We start from the raw sequence: 22,685 nt of genomic DNA, 5'->3' as shown, positions 1-22,685 counted from the left end.
CGGCAGTAGGCAGAGGTTATTCTGGGTAATTAAGTCCTGAATGTAAACGTGTGAAGTCGGGAGCCTTCATCCAGACATAAGAAGAGCTCGTCTTTCAGACTGTTAAAAAACAACACTGTGTGTTTACACTGGGAACTCAAACACAATCAAAGAGGAGCACAATAACACTTTCACATCTGCTGACGTGACTTTTTTCTTTTTCTTTCTAAAGAGTGGAATTATCCTCTGAAATAGTTCACAAACAGTTTAGATCACAGGACGAGCATGTGGAAAGTAAACATCTGGTTTGAAAGTTATGAAAAGCCACATCCATCATCAAATTTAGCAGATTAACAGAGCTTTTTGTTCTGTCAAATACCGTCTATAATAAAATATAGACTGAAAAATCCCAACATGCAACGCTCCAGATGTTTGGACTTTAAAATCGTCCATTTCAGTTCAAAGTAGCTTCATCCTTGAATCTTAATATTATTATGTTTGTATGTTTTATCCACTGAGAGGAAAGGAGGAAGCAGCAAGAGAAGCCTGATATACTTGCATGACGAAATGGTGACCTTCGTGTGATGAGCACATGACTATTAAATAAATGCTTAGTGCTGACGTTGATGTTGCTAGAGTGACTGTTTAGACCTTTTGTGTTGTTTTTTTTACTGTTTTCCCAAAACAGTGAGAAAAAAAACATTGAATATTGACTTTTTCTGAGTCACAGTACAAATAACGCTTCCAGGAAAACTGACGTCAGCTGACAGACCATCTCTTTCTGCTGCCAGATCCTCAGATTGCCGTAGATTTTTGTTCGTTTACAGCCGTAATTTACAGTTAGTGACTCAGCAGATTGAGCTCTTCCACCGAATCCCATGTGGAAACCATTACATAGCAGAGATGATGACGGCCCGATTCTTCCTGCTGAACCGGGGTCTGTTTCAAGTAAAACCAAACAACAAATAAACTCTGTCAGATGAGGATCCGGCTTTGTGTTCTGGTTAGATTCTGTCACCTTCACGTTGACCACAAACAACGTGACGCCATCGCCGTCGTGTGGCGTTTCCTGTAATCAGCGTCATCCCCTCAAACAGCTCTCACGTGTTTCTGGATTAAATGCACCGCGCCAAAGTTTGCCATGAGGGAACATGAGATCATGAGACTATCGGATTAGAGATTAGGTGTGATGAGATAGGATTAGACTGGATTCCATTCACATTGGATAGATTTGAGATCATTTTAGATTAGAGATGTGATGGGATTAAATGAGATGAGATTACATAAGACTAAGGATGAAATGTGAATACACGAGATGAGATACAATTATATTCTACTAAAATGGGATTAAATGAGATTGGGTTACATATTAGATTAGGGATGAAATGTGAATACAAGAGAAGAGATACAATTCTATCCTACTAGAAATGAGATGGGATTAAAGGAGATGAGATCAGGTTACATTAGATTAGAAAGGAGGTGAAAACACTTGATATGAGATTATTTCATGTCTCATTAGATAAGAGATGTGATTACACGAGATGAGATAAAACTCATCGCACTAAATGTGATGAGATGGGATTAAATGAGATTATGTAATGAGACTATGAGTCTATCGGATTAGAGATTAGGTGTGATGAGATAGGATTAGACTGGATTCCATTGACATTGAATAGATTTGAGATGATTTTAGATTAGAGATGTGATGGGATTAAATGAGAGGAGATGAGATCGGGTTACATTAGATTAGAAAGGAGGTGAAAACACTTGATATGAGATTATATTATGTCACAATAGATAAGAGATGTGATTACATGAGATGAGATAAAACGCATCGCACTAAATGTGATGAGATGGGATTAAATGAGATTATGTAACATTTGAGATGAGATTAGACTGGGTTACATTAGAGGAATTAGAATGGAATTAGTTGAGAATGAGTTTCGATCATATGGAAATAGATTAGAATTGGGGATTATATAAAACTGACATCAGATTATAACAGATTATATTACATGAAATGTAACGAGGTGAGATTTTCTGACATTAAATCTCATTTATCCCTAATGTGAGAATGATTGAGATTGGATCATAGTGGATTAGAGGATCTAGTAGATTACATGAGAAGTAGATTTGAATGATGTGGGATTAAATGAAAATGGATGAAGTGGAGAAAACACACAAATGAAATAAAACCAAGACTATTAACAGTCTGGGTTTATTGTCTGTATGTTGGCAGACAAACACAAAGAGAAATTGGTGAAATAAAGTTTGTGCAGAGCCTGATATCCAGCTGCTCCATCAACACCAATTACCGTCCATCTGGCAGCCGCGTCCAGATGACCTGAAGTCCACCCGTCGTGTCCAACAAAACAAAAACAGCGGACCATGTGCGGCCGACTTGTCAGGGTTTTTTCTTTTTTTCGTGAGATCAACAAACTGTGGGGTCCGAGTTCCTAACGGTGGTTTTGGGTTACAGGAAGTAACGTTGAGTCACTAAACTTGCTTCTTTGTGACTCAGACGGTTGAACTCCGAAATGTGATCTGGCACAAAGAGGCCCCCTGTTGTAAGGGGAGCCTTTCTGGCTTCCTTGTTATCGACTAAACAGGCTGATATGGAGCATGCAGAGTTGTTTAAGTTATCAACGAGCTGATGAAATCACGGCAGATTAAATAATAAATAACTGATTATTGATCACATTTTGCTCCTCCAGGGGTTTTCACTTTCTAACCGAGGACGTCTGCTGCCTCTGGCTTCATCTCAGAAGGGAAAGGATTGTTTTTGCCGATGTGTAGACTTCCCTTATGACACAAGATTTAATTTGGAACATTGACTGAACATTCCACTGACTTCACCAAAATGTGTTTCATATGAAAAGCCTTTTACGTAAGCGGCTGGCAGGTTTCTGAGGCTGCATGGAAAGGAACATGGTGAAGTTACAGTAGTGGTGGCGGCAGCTGGAGCAGCCCTGCTGGTCTGCTGGAGCACTTAATCTCTCATACTTCTCTTAAAGATGAAAACTATTTTACTATGTGCTACTACTGCTGCTACTTGATCATCAAAATAAAAGTTTGGGGTTTTGAGGACAGCGAGCGGAACGGTGCAGCTTGTACAACATAGTAGATGAGAGTGCTTAGTAATGTTTAAGGAATGAAGAAAGCACAGCCGCTGACCATGGGTGGGACTAAATATGGACATTATTAAGGGTGGTAAAGCTTTGATGCTCAGACTTTGTTCTCCCCGAGGCATGGACTTTTTTTTTAAATAATGAAAACAGCTGTCAGGATGAAAATTTACATTCTGTTATTTCTCAGAAAAGATTGCTTTACCATGTGACTCACCCTCACACGGGGCTCAGATTTAAACAGACTGCTTGCTAAAAAGTGGCTGTTGTGTTGGTGAATGGTTTCTTGTCTTTTACTGTTATCTGTGTTAAAATGTGAAAGGTTCCATTCTTCATGGGAGTGATCAATGATAAAGTCCTCACAAAAAGCTCTTATGTCATCAAAGCTCTCTTTAGCTGTATGTCTTGTTTTTCATTTATCTTTATGTTTTCACACACATGATATGAGTCTATTCTGGGACAGAAACCTCCCATCCCACATCAACATTACTGTGTTAGTGCTGCTGCCACCCTGTGTTAAATTCGGGATGTTTAAAGGAAGCAGGGACATTTAAAGTTGCCTACTTTGCTATTATTGACTAGAAAGTGAATCTATGTAAATATATAAATAAAGAAAGTGGATCTAGTGTATTCCTATGAAAAAGAAAGTGAATCTGATGTACTAATCTGAAAAAGAAGAGAAATATATAATCTCGTTTCTCTTCTTTTTGTGCTTTTATTTCACAGCTACTTATTCCTCCTTTGGTTAAATTATATGGACATGTGCTATACTAGACAAAACACATGATGAGTCTATAGTAAATCTATAGTAAAGTTCAATGTACAGAGATAAATAATCGGATAAGCAGATATTGACAGCAGCGATGGGGGTAAAAACATTCCCAAACTCTTAAGCAGTTGATAAGATCAAAATGGGGATATATAATAATATACTGTATAGAGTAATTTTAATTACTTTGAAATATCTGATGTTCTGTCAGTGGTATGATTATTTTTGTCTGTACATATGAAGTGCGTAGTACAAGAAACAAGTAATGATCCTTTATTGCCCTCCACTGACCAAAGTGCATAACCATAAATGTATTTTTTTAGTTTTATTTTGAAAGTGTTGTTCCGGTCAATACTTTGAAAATAACATTTTGACGCGTTCTTCCGGTCAACACTTTTAATTTTATTTTGAAAGTACCGACCGGAACTTTCTATATGTTGTTGTGTCTGACTTGATATTGCAGTTACCTACTGTGACCACCAGAGGCCACACGATAGATATGTTTCTATGGGGCTCACAAGTCAACTCGTTTGCGGCATAGACGCTGTACATACTGCCCTCCAGTGGCCATTGTACATAATTACACCCCTGACTATTAATTTAGCATAGCAGAGGAACTTCTTCTACTTCTGGTAAACGTTTATAATGTAGAGTTACACCTTGTGATCATAATCCAGTGGCCTTGATCGTTCTTTAGCGCTGACACAACGGTTGTTTTAAGAGACACACACACCCGGATCTATGCCAGAATAGCCGTCATATGTATTCAATGCTGCCCCCTTGTGGCCGCAGTGAGCACTGACACCAGCACCGTCGAGCGTCAAGTTAGACATATGGCATAGTTATACTTCCGGTTACTATATCAAAGTGAAACCTTGATACGCGTCATGACAGACGTTATAACGAGGCAACGCTCAAAACAGAAGTAACAAGGACTCGTGATTTTTGTCATTTTGAAGCGAAGAAAACGTTTACTTCTGCTTTGAAATGGCCCTGTATGCTTTCTGTGTAACAAAATCGCCACCCGGCACTAGGTGGCGGTGTTGCGCGTTTACCTCTGTAAGCAAAACAACATTCGCTACAGAGAAGAAGAGGACGTCACGGTCCAGACGTGTGATAGCTTTGGAGTCGGCTTACTTTATTTGTGTGTAAAGTGCGCCATCCAGGCTAACCACGATCAGTTTTATGAAACGGAATAAATATGTGAGCCACTTTTAATTTGAATTTAACGCTATTTTACTGTCAAGTTACGCGTTTGACGCCGCTGGGCTAGCTAAAGATGCTAACAGCTACAAATGTAGCTTTACCTTTGATTTGTTGTCGTTAGCCTAGCAGTCTTTGTTCAGTACGTAGTACAGATATAATAAACAGGATTGCAGATTTGCTACTTTCGCCATCACAATAAATGCTAGTGTTGTTTTCCTTGCCCAGTTATTACCTTTATTTATTACGATTTACGCTCTTGCATGGCTAATTGTTGTTACAGTTAAGCTAACGTGTGTTTTACATTGGCTAATCTCGTGTTTCTCCCCACTTTTCTCCTAGTAATGTAAGTAATGTCCCCCTTCTTCACTTAATTTTCCTTTAGTCAAGATGAATCGTCCAAAGCCTACAACTCTCAGGCGTCCAAGTGCTGCAAAGCCATCAGGTATGAGCTGCAGCTGTTATAATGTCAGTTCCTGTGTCGTTTGAAGGTGGTAGCAAAGCAGAATGACGTCACGACGTATTATCTTCTCCTCCCAGGTCACCCTCCACCTGGAGACTTCATCGCCCTCGGGTCAAAGAGCCAGGGCGGAGAGCCCAAAGCCCCCGCTGTCCTGCTGAAGCCAGCTTCCACGAGTTCACCAGCTGACCGCAAGAGAGAGACTTCCTCCACTCTGCCCTCCTCCTCGGGTCTGTCCGGCCTCACCAAGCGGCCCAAACTCTCCACCACCCCTCCGGTCAGTGCTCTGGGCCGACTCGCAGATGTCGCCGCCGTGGACAAGAGGGCGATATCACCCTCGATAAAGGAGCCGTCAGTCATACCTATAGAAGGTGAATCAACGGGTGTTTTTAAGTTGAACGTAGAAAAGAAGCAAGGGAAGTTAAAACTCCTGTTTTTTTATTATTCTAGTGTCACCGGCAGTTCTCCTGGATGAGATCGAAGCTTCGGAGTCTGAAGGAAATGACGATCGCATTGAAGGGCTGCTGTGTGGAGCCGTGAAACAGCTGAAGATGAACCGAGCCAAACCCGACATCACGCTGTACCTCAGTCTCATGTTCCTGGCCAAGATCAAGCCCAACGTTTTTGCCACTGAAGGGATTATTGAGGTAAGATTTCTCATTTGGAGAAGAAGTTTACACCAAAGTGGACCCCAGATCTGCTGGGATTTGACTGGGTTGTTGTTCATTGGTCACCAGGCCTTGTGCAGCCTCCTGCGCCGCGATGCGTCCATCAACTTCAAAGCGAAGGGGAACAGCCTCGTGTCGGTTCTAGCTTGCAATCTGCTGATGGCGGCCTACGAGGAGGACGAGAACTGGCCCGAGATCTTTGTCAAAGTAAGAATCTTTTTCGTATAACATTTGATTTGAGTCCTGTAGGATCAGTGTGTTGATGTAAAGCTGTATTTCCAGGTGTACATTGAGGACTCTCTCGGGGAACGGATCTGGGTGGACAGCTCTCACTGTAAGAATTTTGTTGACAACATCCAGACTGCTTTTGGGACAAAGATGCCCCCGAAGAGCATGCTGCTGCAGGCCGACACCGGCCGCTCTGGTGGAGACCTCAGTGCAGGTACCGTCACACCGAGGACGCACTCCGGGCTTGTTGGGTGTTAGGACCGCAGATTATTTACGCTGCGTTTGGGTTTTTTACGTTTAAGGTAGCAGCCCTCATCCCTCAACCCCCGATGAAGACGACAGCCAGACTGAACTGCTGATAGCCGAGGAGAAACTCAGCCCTGAGGACGAAGGACCGATCATGCCGAGGTATGAAAAACCACACATGCAGACAATAAGGGTTCCACGACAGACACCGCCACGTTTGAGATCCACGTTGGTTCTGTAGGTATGAGGAGCTGGCGGAGAGCGTGGAGGACTACGTGCTGGACGTCCTCAAGGATCAGCTGAACCGCAGGCAGCCGATGGACAACGTGTCCCGAAACCTGCTGCGTCTGCTCACGGCCACGTGTGGCTACAAGGAGGCTCGGCTCATGGCGGTGCAGAGGCTGGAGATGTGGCTCCAGAACCCGAAGGTGAGCATGAAAGACACACGTGTAATGCCCAGTTTCCCAGCTTCTCATTGGCTAACGTTTCTGTCCACATAATGTAATATAATGCTGCATTGCTGCGTGATCTTCTGTAGATGGAAGCTAAATAAATCTTCTAATTCTCTTGTTTTTCGTGTGTCCAGCTGACCCGACCAGCTCAGGACCTCCTCATGTCTCTGTGTATGAACTGCACCACCCAGGGATCAGACGACATGGAGATGATCTCCAACCTGATCAAGATCCGACTCAAACCTAAAGTCCTCCTCAACCACTACATGCTGTGTGTCAGGTCCGTGGTGAATGTTTGAACTACAGCTAACTAACATCCCAGCTCCAGTACACTAACCGGTGCTTTGGCTGCGATCCTCCAGGGAGCTGCTCAACGCTAACCGAGACAACCTGGGCACCATGGTGAAGCTGGTGATCTTCAACGAGCTGTCCAATGCCAGGAATCCTAACAACATGCAGGTCCTCCACACGGTGCTGCAGCACAGCCCCGAGCAGGCTCCCAAGGTAGGGCTGGAGACCTCCCTTTAGTACGTGCTTCAAATAAACGGTTTCCTCTAAATCGACATTCTTCCCGTCTTTCTTTGTGTCTGTAGTTCTTGGCCATGGTGTTCCAGGACCTGCTCACCAACAAGGATGATTACCTCCGTGCCTCCCGAGCTCTGCTGAGGGAGATCATCAAACAGACCAAGCATGAGATCAACTTCCAGCCCTTCTGCTTCGGTTTGATGCAGGAGAGAAAGGAGACCAGCTATCTGGACCTGGAGTTCAAAGTGTGTTTCTGTGGAGTCATTTCAGCTTTAACCCTCACGTTTTATTACACCGGACTCTAACGTGGTCTCTCCCGTAGGAGCGCTTCGTCATCCAGGTGACGGACTTACTGACCGTCTCCATGATGCTGGGCATCACCTCTCAGGTCAAGGAATCCGGCATCGCGTGGGACAAAGGAGAGAAGAAGAGTGAGCGCTTTGTTCTGATGATGTCACCCCATTAAACACGAGCTTTGCCTTTAAACGTGCGTCTGGTTTGCTTTCAGATCTGGAGAGCCTGAGGTCGTTCCAGAATCAGATCGCTTCCATCCAGAGAGACGCCGTGTGGTGGCTTCACACCGTCGTCCCCACCATCAGCAAAGTGGGCGCCAAAGACTACGTCCACTGGTCGGTCCCCGCATGCATCCCATGTGTGTTCACTGTTAAAAGCGACTTTATATACGAATGACCTCTCTCATGTCTGCAGCCTTCACAAAGTGCTGTTCACAGAGCAGCCGGAGACGTACTACAAGTGGGACAACTGGCCTCCAGAGAGTGACCGAAAGTGAGTTTTCCTCCGTCACGCGATCTCACGTTTCCTTTTGACTTCATATAGCACGATCACCTAACGAAGCTAATGTTTAAAAATGATTGTCCCCCTCAGTTTCTTCCTCCGCCTGTGCTCCGAGGTGCCCCTGCTGGAGGACACGCTGATGCGCATCCTGGTGATCGGGCTGTCGCGTGATTTGCCGCTGGGCCCAGCCGACGCCATGGAGCTGGCCGATCACCTGGTGAAGAGAGCCGCCGGGGTTCAGTCTGATGGTGTGTGAAGATCCACTTAGGCTGTAACTTTTTTACGACCGCAGTTAAAGCCGTTTATATTACACTCACACATTTGGTGAACACATGTGCCTCCATGTTTAATGAGCAGTCAACATGAAATGTCTCCTCGAGGTGCCAACATCCACATCTTCACCTCGCAAGTCATAAAAAATACATGCTGGGCAAGTGTGAACAAAGGAGAGGTGCTCGTCATTTTGGAATACGTCCTAATACAGCTGACTGTTTGTTTGTGAACAGATCTGGAGGTCCTGAAGGTGGAGAGGATCCAGCTCATTGATGCAGTGCTGAATCTGTGTACATACCACCACCCGGAGAACATCCAGCTGCCTGCAGGGTACGACACCCGGCTCTTAGAAACACGTTCAGGTTCTGGAGTTTACGGGCTCAAATAACGGTCATTTACCTTTCATGCTTCAGGTACCAACCGCCAAATTTGGCAATATCTGCGCTGTATTGGAAGGCATGGCTGCTGCTGCTGGTGGTGGCTGCCTTCAATCCTCAGAAAATAGGTAGAGCACTGTTTTCTATGTTACATACATAAGTGTTATTAAATATTCTTCATTAATATGTTGTTTTTTCCTTTAGGTTTGGCAGCCTGGGACGGCTATCCAACACTGAAAATGCTCATGGAGATGGTCATGACAAAGTAGGTGAAGCTCATCATTTAGAATAGAGAAGTTTCAGGATGATAATAATAGTGAACAACTAACGTGCATCTCCCTGCGTTTCCATAGTAACTACACCTTCCCTCCATGCACCGTGGCGGACGAGGACACAAAGACGGAGATGATCAACAGGGAGCTGCAGATCTCCCAGAGAGAGAAACAGGAGATCCTGGCCTTCGAGAGCCACCTGGCGGCGGCCTCCACCAAGCAGACCATCACCGAGAGCAACAGCCTGCTGTTGTCTCAGCTCACCAGTCTGGATCCACAGTAAGACGCCTCGGGACCAGTTGGTTGTGTTCTCATTCAAGATTTCATCGACAGATCAGACAGAACAAAAGCATCACTTGTGTTTCCTAGAGATGTGCTCATAACTTTCTTGGAATTAAGTCCTTGAGCATGAAAAAGCATAACAAACAACAACAAATCAACTAAAGAAAACCACTAAGACTGTCCAATTTGTCGACTTATCAACTAAGAGTGAGAATATCTCTGTTATAAAGTGAAAAGGTCAACTCCATCCTACTCTTCATACACTGTTCAATCTAACCTCTGGAGACCCGTGTTATATGAATCTGTATTTGCACGTTCACTTATAATAAAATCCAGATAAAAGTGTGCTCACGCCTGTGGGACTGAAAGGTTTTGGTTTGTGTTCAGGGGTCATCCTCGTCGACCCCCTCCTCAGATCCAGGAGCAGGTGAAAACCCTCAACCAGTCTCTGCGTCTGGGACACCTCCTGTGCCGGAGCCGCAACCCAGACTTCCTCCTTAACATCATCCAGAGACAGGTAATGGAAGAGAACCCAATATGTTTAGTAAACAAACACTTTTCCATGAACGTTGAACTTCAGGTGGAGATTTATATAGATTTTTGTGATTAATCGGTCCTCAAGAACGTAAATTGAGCCCGACTTAAAGAGGATAATACATAATTGTAATTTCAACCCGTCCCAGGCTTCCTCTCAGTCCATGCCGTGGCTGGCTGACCTGGTCCAGTCCAGCGAGGGCTCCCTGGATGTGCTGCCGGTGCAGTGCCTCTGTGAATTCCTTCTGCATGACGCTGCTGATGACAGTCTGCCAATAGAGGACGACGACGAGGGCGAGAGCAAAGAGCAGAAGGCCAAGAAGAGACAAGTACGTTGATTAGAACTGTCTTTGGACTTAATTTAACATGCTACAGCTTATTTCTGACTTCTGACTAAATCCTGAACGATTATCTCTCTTCCTGTCAGAGACAGCAAAAACAAAGGCAGCTCCTCGGGCGGCTCCAGGATCTTCTGTTGGGTCCTAAGGCTGACGAGCAGACCACATGTGAAGTGCTGGACTACTTCCTGCGTCGTCTCAGCTCCTCTCAGGTGGCATCGAGGGTCTTGGCCATGAAGGTACCGTATTGGAATCATAGCATCGTGTTGACGTTTAAACGTGACTCCGTTTACATGGTGTGATCGTGTGTAGGGTTTGTCGTTGGTGCTGACCGAAGGAGGCTTGAAAGATGGAGATGAGCCCATGGAAGAGGACTCTGCTGATGCGGAGCTCCTGCCGGGGTACCAGTGGCTGCTGCAGGACCTCCCAAAGCTCCCGTTGTTCGACAGCGTCCGAGGCATGACGTCCACGGCTCTGCAGCAGGTCGGTGTCCGACTCCACGGCAAAACCTTCAGGAGAATTAAAGACGAGGGGTTTGACGTCTTGTCTGCTTTCTTGAAGGCTATTCACATGGAGACGGATCCACAGACCATCAGTGCCTATCTCATCTACCTATCCCAGCATGCACCAGTGGAGGAGCAGGCTTCCCATAACGATCTGGCTCTGGTAATCACAGGGATTTGCTTCCGTTCGTTGTATTGTTTTCTCCATCCAGCAGTGCTGATGTTCTGATCCTGGTCTCTCTGCAGGACGTCGCCCGCCTCATCGTGGAGCGCTCCACCATCATGAACAGCCTGTTCTGCAAACATTCCTGCAGACCCGAGTCTGACGCTGTGCTCAGTGCTTTCCTCACCATCTTCTCTTCATACATCAAGAGGATGAGGAAGACCAAGGAGGGCGAGGATCTCTACAGCTGGGTGAGCGACAGTTTTCCTGTGATTGTTTAATGAACTTGATTTTTAAAAAACATGGCTTTTAATTGACAAAAGAATGATTTTTCAGTCAGAATCTCAGGACCAGGTGTTTCTGCGCTGGACCACAGGAGAGACCGCTACGATGCACATCCTCGTCGTCCATGCCATGGTCATCCTGCTGACTCTGGGGCCCCCCAAAGGTAGTCCTGTTCACCGTTCAGTGTTTGTCAGTGTTACAGTAAGGACACGTTAAACCCATTGTGCGTGTTTACAGGAGAGAGCGATTTCTACGCTCTTCTGGACATTTGGTTTCCCGACAAGAAGCCTCTACCCACTGCCTTCCTGGTCGACACTTCAGAAGAGGCCCTTCTGCTGCCTGATTGGTTGAAACTGAGGATGATCCGATCAGAGGTTTCTCGATTGGTTGATGCAGGTACGTCTTTGCCATAGTATTTTATAGTAAACTATGTGTAATTACACTCTAATGGAGTTTTTCTCTTCAGCTTTACAAGACCTGGAGTCTCAGCAGCTGCTGCTGTTTGTACAGTCCTTTGGCATCCCCGTATCCAGCATGAGTAAACTGCTGCAGTACTTGGACCAGGCCGTCTCTCACGACACTCAGACGCTGGAAGAGAACATCATGGACAAGCGTAAGAATGCTGCAGATACGTTTTAATACGTTTTTGATGATAATATTTTATGATTTGTAATCTAATTTTGTACGTATCCTGTAACAGACTACATGGCCCACCTGGTTGAAGTGCAGCATGAACGAGGAGCCACCGGGGGGCACACTTTCCATTCTCTACTGAGCTCCTCCCTTCCTCCAAACAGAGGTTGGTGACTCCAAATGGTTATATTTATTAAATGTTATATTTCTCCACTGCATTTTCAGAATACTCCCATTTTTACTGCTCACAATATTGTAGTTTAATGTAAAATCTACTATGAAAATGTTAGTCCATGACTGCGTGGCTCTTTCCAGATTCTGCCGATACAAGTAAGGCCAAAGTTACCGTGGAAACGCCCCACAGCTCCGTGAAGATGCGAGCAGCCAGTCAGCTTCCTGCAGTCGGGCCTGATGACGATCTCACCGGCATGCTGCTTCAGGTGGGCTTGATTAACTGTTTTATGATCACGTCTTTGTGGCGTCGACGTGTCTAACGGACCCGTTTCCTGCTTTCACAGATATTCCCCCTGAAAGTGGACCCTCGCTGGCCCGGCCCCCCGCCCAGCCAGCTGTCTCTGGCCTTACAGCAGGCGCTCGCCAAGGAGCTGATGCGGGCCAAGCAGGGCCACGTTCAGCAAGGCGGGCTGGCGTTCCGCCTCCTACAGGCCATCGCAGCCCTGCTCGCCTCTGCTCACTCCGGGCCGGTTGTCATAGCAATGCACCACAGCCACGCCCTCTCCTGTCCTCTCATGCGCCAACTTCACCTCTACCAGGTAAGTCTAGCTGACTGTCGGTGCATAACTCCACGTCGAGCTTTAAAACTTTTGGAATCTAAGACTTTTCTCCCCGTTTCCTCCAGCGTCTTGTGTCCCAGGACGTTGCTTTCTCCTCGCTCTTCCTCAAGGTCATCTCTGGGATGTTGATCTGGTTAGAAAACCCGACTGTAGAGGCGGGACCACTAAAGACTCTGCTCAAATCCTTTGCTGGGCAGAGCTCGAACAAACACAGGCACAATGATGGTGAGCACCTCAACTCTTTCTGTATCTTCTCACATGATGATTTATTCATTGTATATAAGCAGTGAGTGACACGTGACTCCGCCCCTCTGCAGTGCGTACAGGCTTCCTCCACCTGGCTGAGGCTCTGGCGTACCGCAGGGACGCTGAAGTGCCACTGATCGCCGTCATTGCAACGCTGAAAGCTGGAGACCGATGTAATGCAGAACCAGAGCTCATTGGCAAAGGTATTAACAGAGTCACTGTGTGTTTTTATATGTTTTTTTTAGCAGTGATGGGCAATGTTGGTGGTTATCTTTTTGAACAGCAATGGTTCATGCTTTTTATAAAAGTATACATTGCAACACTATGGATTTTGTCCAGAGGCATTAGATTTTTCAAAGTAAGGGGAATAAAAGCATCTGCGTGCTCAAACTTGTGCAAAACTATGTTTACATGCAAGCTTTTGAGATTTTCTTCAAGGAAACACTTCTTGTTTTGATTCATATTCGAGTTTGTTTCTGTCCACGATGTCTTTTGGAGGAAAATGTATTTTGAACTGAATTAAAAGCCTCGTACTGATAGATATAGTTTGTTACGTAAGGATGCATTGCAAACTAAACCTGCTCTTTTCTTAAAAACTAAAATTCCAGTATTGCAAGGGCTGATGGAGGTCAAGTCGCCGTATTTGGAGGAGCTGCTCTCTCTGTTGATGACTGTTGGTACACAGAACGGGACGGCGGGCCCCGTTGCCACGGTGATTTCCTTGCTCCTTCAGGAAAGTGAGGAGCGAGCTGTGAAAAAGGAGGTGGATTCTAACAAGTGAGCGCTGCAATTCTATTTCCCTCTCAAGTCATGCAAAGGAACGTTTATGTTGGACTGGACTAAAGTGACAAACCCGGCGCCGCTCGCTCGCCGTCTGTGTCGCCGCTCGCTCGCCGTCTGTGTCGCCGCTCGCTCGCCGTCTGTGTCGCCTTGTTCTCTGGGAGGCTGCTGTAGGACTCGGTTCGGAAAGGTTTAATTGGTTTTGCGGCTTTACATCGGGCTTTACAGATGCACTCGCTGTGAAAATCACTTCACAGAATCGCTGCCAGGGAGGCAGGTACATACTGAAAGGTTGCTCAATGACACATGCAAGGTCTTGTACGAGGAGAGCAAGAAGACGGGTTTTATTTGTGCAGAATCCAGTGTGTGTCGTTAGAAAAGGGAGTGTCTTGTTTAACTGTAGAACCTTGTTTCTACAACTGTCACTCAACACTCAGTGTTTTCTTTAGATTTATTATTCAATTATGAGTGCAGCTGATAAAATTTAACACGATCATATAATAATATTTATGAGATCTTTATTAATAGGAGTGAAATAGGCGTATCTCCATAGAGATAACCTTTCAGTTTGCACTTCGCCTGCAGCTCTGAGGTGACAAAGTCGGGACTGAGCTCGGGGCTGCTGGTTGATTGGCTGGAGCATCTGGACCCCGAGGTCACTTCAGTGTGTCCAGACCTTCAGCAGAAACTGCTGTTTGCCCTCAACAAGGTGAGATATCAGCACCGCCTGCAGATGAGGTACTTCTGGTGTTTTTCTTGGCGTTTCCTACGATTTCCTCCGTTTCAGGCGAGAGGAACCCCGGCGTACAGACCTTATCTTCTGGCCTTGCTGACACATCAGTCCAACTGGTCCACCCTCCTGCAGTGCATCGGAGCTCTCCTCAGCAAGCGCAGAGACTACAAGTACTTCTTTTTCCTGGTTGAGATGAGATTTGATTGAGCGTGATGTTCCTTACAGTGAGATATCATAAGGCTATGTTATGTTTTTAGGCTTGACCCATCGTCAGCCTTGGACTTCCTGTGGGCGTGCAGCCACATCCCGCGTATCTGGCAAGGGCGCGACCAGAAGATCCCTCAAGTAAGATCAAAAGTCCCTGTTTATCACCTGTTTCTTCCTGTCAGAGAGAGAGTTCATCATCCTGAATGTATTTTTTCTTTTTGCCCGTGCAGAAGAAGACGGAGAAGTTCGTGCTACGGCTCAGTTCTGAGGAGCTCATCAGCTTGGTGGACCTGATCTTGTCCGAGTCGGAGCTCAACAGTCGCGATTCACCCCAAGATGACAAAAGCAGCTTGGACCAGGCCTCCAGCTCCCTGATCCAGTCCAGACTGCCCCTCCTTCACTCCTACTGCAGCGGAGAGCTGGAAAACATCAAGAAGGTGTCGGAGTACCTCATCAACTGCACGACGAAGTGGGAGGACAGGTAAGGTCTTATCCTCTATCTAAGGTGTCTAGATTTAAACACTTCCATCTCATCCCACACACCCATCACCTTCTGTCTCATAAGCCCATCACATGATGTTGTTCTTTCTAATTAGCCCAATTATGGAAAGTCATTTTTCTGCTGTTACAGTGGGCTGTTAAACTTGGGGCTAAATCAGCCTAGATTTTCCTTCTCAGTGCAGATGAACTTTTCAGACTTCCTCTGTCAGCCACAATGCCGTGGACCAGGGAAAACTCGATAATTAGGTCTATTGGTGTGAAATTAAAACCAGCAGAAGTCGTCTGTAGTGTGATCTCTTTAAAAGCTCAGTGCATTATAATGAAGCCAAGAGGATTAAGGCTGGAGCTCTAAACTTGCCTGTGTTGTGAATTCCTGCTCTGACTTAGCTGTCAGAGATCAGGGTGCAACTCTTTGTGGAGGCAAACCCTCCTTTCATGAATATGTCTCTGGTTATTAAACCACTTTAATGAGGAAACTTTGGCCAAGGTCAAGCAAAATTAGCTTCCGAATTACAGTATTTTAAGTACAGCTAAGCTGTCTGGTGAAATTGTTGCTGGTGAAAACATGGCAGGATAAAAACACGTTGAAAGCAAAGGGTTTCGGCCTTGTGTTGAATAAACACTTCGCTGCATGTTGAGCATTCTTCTTGGGAAACCTCGCTGTCGGATAAGCCCGTGTTTATTCCACTTCCACATCAAGTATTTAACAACAAGCATGCTCTTTACTCCCGGTCAAGGTCGCCGTGGTTTGGTTAATTCATAGCTGTAATAAATCTCCTCAGTTCGTAGAGAGAGTACATCATGTGAGGCTGACAAGAGCCTTAAAGGATTTCATGAAATCACAGCGTCTTGACAGAATTACATTACACCATTCATGTGCCTAGTTTGTATTAGTGTACATTAATTATTGTCGCTTGGAGACAGAAATAATAGAAAAGATGTGTGATCTCATAACGCCTCTGCTCATAAGCCGTGAACGAGATGGGAGGAAGTGAATCTCTCCGTCGACCTGGGAGCGTTGTTTGCTTTATAACGTCGGTCCCACTATAGAGTGAAAAAGTTTGTGTGTCTGCACAAAACTGCTCAACCAGTCACTGTCAATTTAAAAGCTTCAAGCTACACAACTCAATAACATCAGGGATTACAGTCTCGATTATTTTGTTAAGCTTCTAGCTTTAGCATGCACAGCTGAACTGTCCTAAGCCAATAATGAAAATGTATTTCTCCTGAAGTGGACGGTGCATTCCTGTCGTCGGTGCACCGCAGACAGCGGCATATACATCCCCCGTTCTGTTTGTTTTTGTCTTTCAGTGCGATGAGTAAGCGCTGCCACAACTTGCTGCTGCAGATCTATCTGCACTTCCCTGAAGTCATCCAGCACGTTACCCTGCCCGAAGGCACCTTCAGCAGCGGCGGGGGGGCTGCAGACGGCAGCAGCTGCAAGGTAACGATATCTAGGCTGGTTATTACATCCTTCTTAGATGCTAGTTTTGAATATAATGATGTGACGTCATATTATTCTTACACCAGAGGGTGTTCATGTTGAGTAAAATATCTAGTTAGATTTAACCGTAAAAGAGTTAAAACAGAACAAATACGCTTACCGCATAATAGGTCACGACCTCTAGCCTTCACTGAGCTGCACGCTCCACTGCACTTTCACAAGCAGAAAGACGAGGGTTATTCCAGTAATGTTGTACATTCCTGACTAGCAGATAGAGAACCGCCGTGGTTCCTGCTTGTTTAATGTATGTTTAATGTATGTTTTATGCGTTTCTCCCAGCTTGACGTCCTGGTGCATCGCCTGGTCTCGCTGCTCGCCGATATCGGAGACACCAAGACCGTCGAGGGCCGAGTGTCGGATGCTAACCTCGCATGCAGGAAGCTGGCTGTGTCGCACCCTGTCCTTTTGCTCAGGTGAAACCTACTCTATGTAGTCTGATTTTTTGGGATTTGCTCTCCAAACACTGACTGTCACACTGCCGCCTTGTTTCCAGACACCTGCCTATGGTCGCGGGTCTCTTACACGGCCGCATCCACCTCAACATGCAGGAGTTTCGGCAGCAGAACCACATGACTTTCTTCACCAACGTGCTCGCCATCCTGGAGCTGCTGCAGCCGCTTGTTTTCCACAGCAACCACCAGAGGGCGCTTCAGGACTGCCTCCTGTCCTTCATGAAGGTTCTTCGGGTGAGGCGGCTCATATAAATGGTCCTCATACACCTCACCGGGGGGGGGTTTAGGCTTGAGACGAGACTACAGATGTTTTACAATCTTAAAATGTGTTTGTAGAACTTCCAGAGGACCCGGTCCCCGTTGGTCTTCATCAACAAGTTTCTGCAGTTCACACAGAAGTACATCACTCACGATGCAGCGGCCGCCATTCCCTATTTACAGAAGCACTCTGACATCTTGCAGTAAGTGTTTCCCGGCAAACGCATGTTTTTTTGTTGGGAATGGTGAACTATGAATGAGTTTGCTGTATTTAAAGGCTTTGTTAGAGATTTAGCTTCGCTGTTTGTCCTGCCCAGGTGTCTGTGTGCAGAAAACCCAGACCTGGTTCAGCTGAAATCTCTGCTTGCTGGACTCACGTTGCCAGTGAAAAGGTCTTCTTCAGAGGATGCTCCAGAAGACGGAGATGGTGAGCACAGGAGGATCTTTCTTTCATGTTATAACTCTAAAGAGGTACTGTTGCACATTTTTTTCTGAATAATTGCTCTTCACCAGATGACTTGTCCACTGGTACCCTGCCCCTGGTCAACATATCTGCCCCGGTGTCACTGAGTGCGGCTGACATGACGATGTACCTGAAGAAGATGTCGAGAGGAGAAGCCGTCGAGGGTAAACAAGCGACACCGCTGCAGCAATTCCACATGTGAAAATCCTGTATCCCAATGAGTAACGCTCTGTTTTTTTTCCACCCCGTCTGCGTCAGACGTGCTGGAAGTGTTGACGGAGGTGGATGAGAAGTCGAGGAGGAGCCCAGAAATCATCCAGTTCTTCATCGTGAGTCATAAACAACACAAAGCGAGAACAAATGTCAAGGGGTCGCACCTCGTCGGCGTGCAGCGGATCCATCACCACGTTGTCACATGTTTTCTAGAATGATCTGCAGAGACTCATGATGTCGTCTGAGGAGCTGTGTCGCAACATGGCCTTCAGTCTGGCCCTCCGCTGCATCCAGAACAACCCCTGGTAGGTTTGGGATTAACCCTCTCTGTCTATCATCAATCCATCCGTCTGCATACTTTTTATTTAAGTTTACCTTTCACTTTCTAATATGCACGTTTTCTCTGCTGCAGCCTGGCAACGGACTTCCTGCCAACGTTCATGTACTGCATGGGGAGTGGAAACTTCGACGTGGTGCAGACGGCTCTCAGGAATCTCCCCGAATACGTGCTTCTCTGTCAAGGTAAGAGGATACTCTCTCTAGTCATACATATATATTATCTATATCTATAGCATGCACCCAAAGTCCTCGTCAGAGTCACGCATCCATGTGCTTTTTCCCTTCACAGAACACGCAGACATCTTGCTCCACAAGGCGTTTTTAGTGGGTATCTACGGACAAATTGACACCAGTTCAATGATCGCAGAGTCTATGAAGGTCCTGCACATGGAAGCAACCACATAACAAACTCCACCACCACGTGGAAATACTGTCATTTATTTCCTTCATCCCAGTTATTATTTTTTATTAAATTCAAACATTGCTGGGATTTAATCCTGACAGATTAACAAACTGTGGTAGAAATGAAAGGATCCACCAGTGAGCTGTTGGCTACCAGTGATGTAATAACTTCTGGGTAATTTAGTGACTTCAAATAATGCATTACTGTTCCCTCTAAATGAGCTGAAAATGGAATAATTAAAACTCTAACATTGCTATTGTCATAATAATGCCACAATTAGTGCATTTATTAATTCTTAAGAGATGTAAGTTATTTCAACTGTAATGACACATTAACCAATAATTAAAAAAGATTATGAGAATGTCATTAGGTGATATTATTATTGAATCTGTTGAATATCCCAAATTATTAAATTATTATTGTAATTTAATAATAAATATTATAATTCCTTTTTTTGAAATTGTTTAATTAAGTTGAAATTAAAACATCAGTTTTTTATTGCATTTTCAGACATTTGTGGGGGAGTTTGTGCACTTCTGCAGTTATTAAATTAATAACATTATTATGAAGTGCAGCGCTGAGTGTGGAGAATGGCACACTGGTTTCGGCTTTATTTTCAATAGTTTCAACGTGAAATATTAACATACGTACAATTAAAACAACTCACTGTATGCCTCCATATCTAGTAAATGAACAAGTAAAAAGCTAAATATTTCTTCTCCTGGTGTCCCATCCAGTGTTGTGTCAGAATAGCAGGATTTTTGCTGTTAAGGATGAAGAAGAAGCCAAACTAAATCTGTTAATTGACATTTAAATAGCTGAGAAAGAACCCGTCACACTCTCTTTATTTCATATTTTAGTCACAATGCTTTACACGTTACCTGGACATCATCTACGAGCAACCTTGATGTGAACTAAATAAAAAAAACATTTTTGAATATGCTTTTTCTTATTTTTCATTGAGCTTTACCTTTTTATAGAAAGTAAAAAGTGTAGCATATTTCAGTTGTTAACCACTGTGGTTCAGGGATTCAATGGAGACATTTTTATCACTATTTAATTGGAAAGCACAAATTTCCCAAGAACCAATTATTACCTTTCAGGATAATATTTTAGCAGCTCAAATGCGACACAAGGGGCAAAATAAATGGTGCAAGGTTTGTGTCCTTTCATTCCATTCCAATAACTCCTGATAAACCTGGAAGCAGCTGTCATACGTACACTTGCTCTTCATTGGCGTGTAGCAGACAAATTAACGGGGGGAGGGATGCAACACGCTGTGATGGAAACCATCTTGCCATGAAAAGTGTGAGTTGTTTCGCCCGCTGCCGACTGGCTTCAAACCCTCTGGATGGAGTCGAAGGGAAAAGTCAAACAAGGCGTCGGCATGCAGGTAAACCAGGAAAGTGGACGTCCCTATTGATCGCAAATTAACCATGGCGGTAATTGTTCAATCACACAGACCAAAGGGTGCTTTTTTTTTTGAAGACGTGATGTGGGTAGGGCCGTTTCTACAGCCAAGGCTGCTGCCGGTGTTTGGTTACATAGGAGGAGGTGGAGATGAAGCCACAGCATGGTGAAGGATCCTCAGTGAGGGTGAGACATGCCCACACTGGTGGGTCAGTGGGATCTGTCATTCACAGGTAACAGGCGTTCAAAAAGCAGCTCCTCTCACACTACATTAATACTCTTCTTTTTAAATGGAACACTAACCAAGGGCAAAGGTCAAAGGGCTCTAGTTTTTGTTTTTTTAATACAAAATGACCTGCTTTTATACACTGAAACACATTTGGCCAAATTAATCACATATGAATAAGCAGAGATGTGCCTTTGTCTCCTCACGACGCTCCTAAGTCCCCTTTTAATGAATATGCATTCACACATCCATTCCCATAATTAACTTGTTTATATGTAAACCCAATCACGGCCTTCCCATCACGCCTCTAACCTGCTGATCTCCGCTGTCTCCGCCTGATGCCTTAATTGCACCTGTATGGTGTCCTATAACTAGCCGAGAGCTCTGTTTATGGTCATCTATCAACTTACAACACAAGTCTTAGCAGCCGGGGCTCTTGGTCCGGCGCCAGCATCCTATTGGCTGGGCAGCAGTGAGGCGGAACAGAGATGAATGACAGCTAACGAGGAAGTAGAGGGGGCGGGGGGGAGGCCTGTTGCTGAATAGTCTGACGGACCACTGACAAGTTAACAACCGCTGCCTTTATTCATCATACCAGGCTGGATGCCCTGAAATGCAGCTGCTCATTTGTCCATGCTTTGACATTTTAAGTATCTTTAAGTACAGTTTTGAGGTATTTCTACACTAAGTTTCAGAGGGAAATATACTTTTTACTCCCCTATTGTCATCTTTTGTTACTTTTTAGTACGTCAAATGTTCCGCCAAAGATTTCCCCTCCAAACTTCAAAGATTCGTACATTTTTAAATATGTGATGGTTTGAGAACCAAACATTTAATATTTGACGAAGAATAGTAAAGAGTGTAAAGTATTTTCTCTCAGCCATTCATCAGCTCACAACCTCCTAAATTTAGTTTGTGATGTTTGGAAAAGGCTTAACCTCTCAGTTGGGACTTTGACTTCTGATATTTTGAGTATATTTAGCTAATAATGCTTTAGTATTTTCCCCCACATTTACTCTAAATGTCGAATGCAGGACTTTTACTTGGTGGTATTTTTTACATCGTCTATCGGGTGTACTTTAACTTGAGTACAGGATCTGGATTCTTTGAACATCTCATGTTGAAATCTCCATCCATGGCTGTCAGACGCCCTCCTTGCCCATGTGAAAGTGGACAGTGACTGAGCGGCGGGCAGGAATGCGGCCGGCGGAGGCTTCTCGGTATCTCTCGCAGCTACAGGAGGGGCCCCGATGTGCCGCTACCTGCCCACGCACATCTGTCTGCTCTCCGTCTTCCTCTCAATGGCACCCTCGCCTTAGATCATCTCCTCTTCCTCCACGCTTGAGTTGCACTTGGCCGGCGTGGAAAAAAATGCCGACCGTCTCTCTCGCCTCTGCTCTCTCTGGCACTTTGATGTCTCAAGTGTGATTGCTCTTGGATTGTGGCCGCTTTCCCTTGAAGGTTTTGACATGAAAAGCAGGCTGGGCTCTCAGGTTTACCCCATGGCCAGTGATCCAGGTCTAAAACAATCAGCCCCGCTCACTGCGGGATACTATTACCAGGGAGAGTGAGGCGCTAAGCATAGGGGCTTCCTCAGCCATGAAATACACTCTTCTTTCAAGTTACAAACACATTTTAGGTGTGTTGATTGAATTATACCAATCCACGCTCCCATTAATAGATTTGAGTGTGAAGTTTGTGCAGGCCACTGAAACACGAGCAGTGGGAGAATACGCTGTTTGCACAGAGGAGGACGACTGGAAACGGTTCAACATTTGTAATGAATTAAAAAGAAATGAGGGCAGTAATTGCAGTTAAGATTGACCCAATCTGATAAGTATGATAATGTGACACGTCATTAACGGCGGAGGCATAAGTGACAACCCTTAAGCTTCACTTACACTTTCATTAAATATTGATCTTATCTGTGCTCATTGCTGTTCCAGCCTGCAAATTACACCAGATAGATATATTCCCGTGACAGCGGCGCTGGCGATAATCATCCATCTTCCCGCCTGACATTTGGCAGAACTCTTGCTTTATGAG

The 22,685-nt window shown here is 45.1% G+C and overlaps 1 protein-coding gene across 1 annotated transcript; it reads left to right on the top strand.

Moving 5' to 3' along the window:
• The first annotated feature begins 4,958 nt into the window (after nt 1-4,958).
• Nucleotides 4,959-19,938, top strand: ints1 (integrator complex subunit 1). Its single transcript, XM_084037878.1, has 48 exons — nt 4,959-5,076; nt 5,462-5,521; nt 5,617-5,907; nt 5,987-6,183; nt 6,274-6,411; nt 6,487-6,646; nt 6,735-6,840; nt 6,920-7,106; nt 7,265-7,410; nt 7,493-7,634; nt 7,724-7,900; nt 7,978-8,086; nt 8,164-8,284; nt 8,364-8,441; nt 8,541-8,698; nt 8,957-9,053; nt 9,137-9,228; nt 9,305-9,365; nt 9,454-9,651; nt 10,042-10,171; nt 10,338-10,517; nt 10,616-10,765; nt 10,839-11,009; nt 11,088-11,192; nt 11,276-11,443; nt 11,529-11,640; nt 11,715-11,873; nt 11,944-12,090; nt 12,178-12,276; nt 12,426-12,550; nt 12,629-12,883; nt 12,970-13,129; nt 13,222-13,353; nt 13,759-13,927; nt 14,516-14,639; nt 14,718-14,833; nt 14,921-15,008; nt 15,101-15,351; nt 16,683-16,815; nt 17,155-17,288; nt 17,369-17,561; nt 17,664-17,788; nt 17,903-18,012; nt 18,099-18,212; nt 18,307-18,377; nt 18,475-18,566; nt 18,674-18,783; nt 18,890-19,938. The coding sequence occupies exons 2-48, from the start codon at nt 5,467-5,469 to the stop codon at nt 19,003-19,005; spliced, it is 6,552 nt and encodes a 2,183-aa protein (XP_083894004.1). The 5' UTR covers nt 4,959-5,076; nt 5,462-5,466; the 3' UTR covers nt 19,006-19,938.
• Nucleotides 19,939-22,685: the final 2,747 nt, after the last annotated feature.

This window comes from Eutrigla gurnardus (assembly GCF_963514095.1).
Source record: "Eutrigla gurnardus genome assembly, chromosome: 20".
NCBI lineage: Eukaryota > Metazoa > Chordata > Actinopteri > Perciformes > Triglidae > Eutrigla > Eutrigla gurnardus.
Note: the sequence above shows the minus strand (reverse complement) of the source record. Positions and strands in the feature narration are given on the sequence as shown.